This window comes from Medicago sativa, chromosome 2 (assembly GCF_051527215.1).
Source record: "Medicago sativa cultivar Bolivia chromosome 2, Bolivia_mono, whole genome shotgun sequence".
In the NCBI taxonomy this organism is placed as follows: Eukaryota; Viridiplantae; Streptophyta; class Magnoliopsida; order Fabales; family Fabaceae; genus Medicago; species Medicago sativa.
The window spans coordinates 83,096,711-83,102,000 of record NC_140750.1 but is presented as its reverse complement, the minus strand read 5'-3'; the positions used below and the strand labels follow the sequence as shown (position 1 = coordinate 83,102,000).

The 5,290-nt window shown below is 37.5% G+C and overlaps 1 protein-coding gene across 1 annotated transcript; it reads right to left on the bottom strand.

Annotated features, from left to right (window-relative positions):
• Window positions 1–4,244: 4,244 nt before the first annotated feature.
• On the bottom strand, window positions 4,245–4,769 carry LOC146951588 (uncharacterized). The gene has a single exon (XM_085748756.1). The coding sequence runs from the start codon at window positions 4,767–4,769 to the stop codon at window positions 4,245–4,247; it is 525 nt and encodes a 174-aa protein (XP_085604882.1).
• Between the last annotated feature and the right edge of the window lie 521 nt (window positions 4,770–5,290).

The window sequence follows — 5,290 nt, the reverse complement described above, 5'->3', positions numbered from 1 at the left end:
AAAAAAAATTCTAAGTACCCAGCGGCAGTTAACAACCGTTGATCCCAGCGGTAGTTAACTGCCGCTCTTTCATGTCAGAATAAAATGTAAATGAGTTTAACGTTGCAATACCTGTTTTTTGATGTATATTGTGCGTAGAAACGTCCTAGCAATCCATCAGCAATGATTTGGAACCAAGATTTTGACACAAAACTTTGAAATGGAAATTTTTTGAGGAATGGTAATGGTGAGGTAAGGTGATGAGTGAATAGGAGGTGGAGGTTTTCTGGTTTTGGGAGAAAAAAGCAACGACAGTTAACTATCGCTGGTCTAGCGAAAGTTAATTGATGCCGGTTAGCCCAACGGTAGTTAACTACCGCTGGGGACTTTTAAGTAAATTTCATTTGTTATTAGGAATGTTTGTATGTCAGAGCATTAATTTTAACAGAATTTGATTTACAACTTTGATTGACACGAACCTAATAGGGGTTATGCTTTTTCTGTTGAGTATTACTTTTCCCACCCTATGGATTTCTCGCGCACCTTTTTTTTCCTAAAATACCCTTAGTCCGGAAAATAAATTCCGAACTATATTGTTACTTTTTCCGGATTTTAAAATCCGGATTTATGTTTTTCCAATTTTTTTTTAACTTTAGTCTTCCAAATTCGTAAAATAAAGGCAAATTAAAATAAAAAACAAAAATAAAAACAACAGAAAGATAAAAAGAATTCATTTTATTAATATATGAATAATAATTACAATAATGTTGAAGTTTTTTAAGCTTATTACATAAGAACCTAAAACTATATCTAATCTCTAAGAGCCTAAGAAGAGGGAAGTCATAGGACATACCAGTAGCTTCACTGTTGGAGGGGAAAGAAACAGGGGAGGAGGAAAGAGGAGGGCGGGAAGAAGAAAACAATGATGCTGATAGGACATACTAGTAGCTTCACTGTTGGAGGGAAAACAAGGGAGGAGGAAAGAGGAGGGCGGGAAGAAGAAAACAACGCTGCTAAGGGGGGGAGGTGGCTGGTTCCATCCCCATTGACCGTTCATACAATCCCTGAAAATTTCCAAAGAGGCCTCTTTCTATGAAAGGCCAACGATGGAAAACCATGATTGTGGACGAAAGAGGAGGAGAAGGTGGAAGAGAATGGTGTGAGAAATGGAGTGGTTTGGAAGGCTATTTACAGGGAGGGGGACCAAAAAACTGTTTGAAACCATTAATGCAGTCCAAAAACGTGGTAAAACACATTTTTTTGACTTGACCACCGTCCAAAACATCTGACAAACGTGTTCTATGTGATGCAGACCACTGGCCAAAAGATTCTGATGCAGTCCAGATTATATAATCTGGATTGCACATGGATTCCAGATTATATAATCCGGACAAATACGACCCTGGTGAACAAAGGAAACTTGGCTCTTTCTGCAGGGTGAATGTCGAAATTGATGTATCTTTGTTCTATTTTTTTCAAGCCATTGACCACGAAAACGCTCCAAATACAGGGTCCGATGCAGTTCGGATTTTATAATCTGGACAAACTACATGCATTCCCGAATATAAAATCCGGAACCCCTCGGTTTCATTTTGGACGATGGCGTTTCACCAAAGGTTTGGTCGGTTAATGGAGTTTGAATGCATTTTTTGACGGTTTTGAATGTGGAACACATTTTATTTGACTGTATTTAAGACCTATGACTAATTTAAGGCAATAAAAGAGCTTGTATCTTCACCAATTTCTTTCATTCTTCTTCACCTCCTTTCTTACATTTTCTTCAATTTTTTAAGTTTTTTCGGTAGCTTTTAGGTGTGTCTGTGGTGTCATGGTCATTGTTGACCGTTCATACGACCCCTGCAATTGCATTGCAGCTTATGCGGGGTTATATGACTGTCAACAGAGACCCTTGACATCAAAGAAAGACACAAAACTCTATTGTTATTTTCTGGATTGTAGCTTCCGGATTCACTAACAATCTGTTTCGGATTTGTTTTCCGGACCATGGGTATTTTAGGAATTTTTGCAGGGCGCAGGAGAACACAAGAGGGTGGGGAAAGTAATACTCTTTTCTGTTTGCCTTTGGGTATATGTCACTAACCGTTTTGTCCTGTACTAAATTTCATAACTCATAAAGTGTAATCAATTGTAAGTTTACAAATTTATCCGAACATGCATAATCCATAGGATGTGTTTGTATTTGGTTACTAAGTTTTGAAAAGAGGGCGCATTTACAAATTTAACCGAACATGCATAATCCATAGGACGTGTTTGTATTTGGTTACTAAGTTTTGAAAAGAGGGCGTGTTTGTAGACAATACTTGAAAGTTAGGGTAGTAATTTTTTTGGGTAGTAATTTTTTCTCGTAACTACTAGGTTCTGTAAACGGTAAACCTAATGCAAACAGAGATACAACTACACTTTCTACCCGCGCTATCGCACGGGTCTGTTGTAAACCATTGATCAATATGCAATTATTGTAATCAACTCAATCAATTTGAGAAATATATCATTATATAATATAACGTACCATTAAAATGCTGACATGAATATTTAGATAAGAAGGTTTTTTTTTGAAGGAAAGATAAGAAGGTTAGATAGTTCATAAATAAACTAAAGTATATGAAAAATCTCTTTATAAACTACATTAGACCTCACACAACTATCTACCCCTTCATCATCAACAACCAATAATTTCAAGTCTTTCCTTGATGTTAGCGAACAATTTTAGGTCCTCTATTTAAAAATAAAATGAAGTTTTGATCCCTGTTTAAAAAACCTAATTTTTGGCCTCAACTATTTTTTCCAACTCCACCCTATTTTTAAGCCATTTTACTTATGTGAATCATTCATTAATGACTTGGTGTGGCTTATCACCCCTCTGAATATCCATGTAAAAAAATAAGTCACAAACGTTGTCACATCATTAATGAATAAGTCATATAAGCAAAAATGGCCGAAAAATGCAATAAGGGATCAAAACTTTAGTATTTAGCAAATTCGGAGAGAGAATAACTACATTTAACCATAATAACAAATAGCATTACATCTACCCTCCACCTGCCTACCATATGTGGTCTCTTTGTCATACCAAAGGGATGAAAACAAGATGTTGTAACAGATAAGGACCGTTTGATTTAATTCAATGGTCAAGATCAAAAGGCTGATGTGTAATCTGGACCGTTTGATTTCATATCAATGGTTGTGATTGATTACAGTGTGAAAATGAGATAGATTGGACTTGGCCCAATTTGGTTAGTTAAACTGCTGGTGGTGGTGTGTGGAAGTTGAAAAGGATGGCGTGAATAACAGTATATTTAAAATTGCATTTTTATTGTATTTACTAAATCAAGAGTTTATATCATTTAATTTTCAAATTCCTCAACAAAAAAAAAATCATTTAATTTTCAAAATATCTACAACTTCAAATACATCTCCAGAAGTTTATTCAAAATATTTTCAAAACTTAATATTTTCAAATCTTAGTTTTTAAGCTTTAAAACAATAGTTTCCTTACTACTTCGTGCGTATCGATCAACATGTTGTAACCTTTATTTTTATGTGATGTTGTGGTTGTGGATCATGAATTTATATAAAAATTTGTGACGTCATTTTGTCATTGCTACAATAGTTAATGGTTGAAAGCTAAAAAGCACGAACACTGGACATGACATGCTCACTGACACTGTACTTGCAGTGAGTACGATTTATCAGACTAGGTTTAATCTGTTTAGGTCATGCCTTGAGAATGCTCTCAAGGTTAATATTTATAGCAATAGTTTGGGCCTGTTTAGTCCTCTAACTTAGGGAATTTTGCTCTTTACACAAACAGTTTTGCTCATTCCCAAAGTAAATTCCCTCTTTGCCCTTACGCAACTTAACATACGCTAGTACAAAATGATATGTGACTTAAGTCACGTAGTGTGAATTAAGTCACGCTCGTTTTAACACCAGCGTGAGTTAACTTACGCTGGTTTTGTACACGCACCAGAACAGACAGGCACAGGCAACAGCTACTGTCATGTTCTTGTTCCCTGTTTATTCGTTCGTTCATACATAGCTACAACCATTCATTCATTCAACCAAAACTCATAATTTAGAGAACATGCATTCATTCATTCATAATATAGAAACACAATTTTAAAGAAAATTAACGTAAATGTCATAAAGAGGCGCAGCCGCGCAAATGTAAATGTATTACATCCAAATTCAACAAAATGTCATAAAAATACTACAAATATAAAAACAAGTCCTAAAATAAGACACTACTGCTCCTCCTGTGGACTCCTAGACCTCCTCCTTGGAACCGGCTGCTGCTCAAACACGTTATAATTGGTACAGAGGTCCTCCAAAATGCCAAAGAAGAGTGGATTAGAAACCACCTCTGGAATCTGCATCGCATGCTCCACTCTGCCTCTGATGCTGCTGATGACCTGCAATGGATCGGGAGGATGTCTGGCCCACTCCTGGTCAACAAGAATATCCTGGTAGACAGGTCTCGGCATGACAATGTTAGGCTCTGGAGCATGGTTGACGATGAGAGGATAGGACACACGGTAGAACCACCTAACATACCTATCTGAATACTTACAAGGTTCGTCGTCTGGGACCTGGGCACCCATATGCTGCTGGGGAACAACATGCAGAGCAAACTCCAAGAAGGCAGCAGCCACATCTGGTGGGGCAAGAGGCATAATCGTAGTAGGCGCTCGGGGAACGGTCTGAACATAACCGTACTGCCTCAGCACCAGCTCCGACAAGTGACGCACCATCCTCTGTCTGCCAGCCATGATCCATCCGGAGTACCAGCACACGTCCTGAAAAGGAGTCACGTCTCGTCAGTGCTCGTACGACCTCCAGGTGACATGACAATTCTCCATCGAATCCAACAAGCCTCTGAAGTGGTCAACATCAGCAAACCCCCCTTTAGGTTTCCATCTAGCCACATACGGGTTCTCCCGTTCGTAATTGATGTAAGTTTTTTCCTACATGTCATATAACTATGTACACGTGAGTATATATAGGATCGTTTCCACAGGGAGTTACGTTAATTATAAGCATTTTCACAATAGTTCACATTAAGGGTTTGGATATAATTTGTTTGTTTGTAACACTATATCCATAGATTACAAAAGTAAAAACGAGAGGGTATCGAACTATTTCGCTTGCGGTATAAGATAACGAGCAAGCATAACAGCAGCAATCTCTCGATCGATTAACAGATTCTAGCTTTATAACCAATATTATTACAATCATTTCTACAACATCCTTCGTGTCCAAAGCGACATCGTTATTTCCAAGTTAGCGTTTA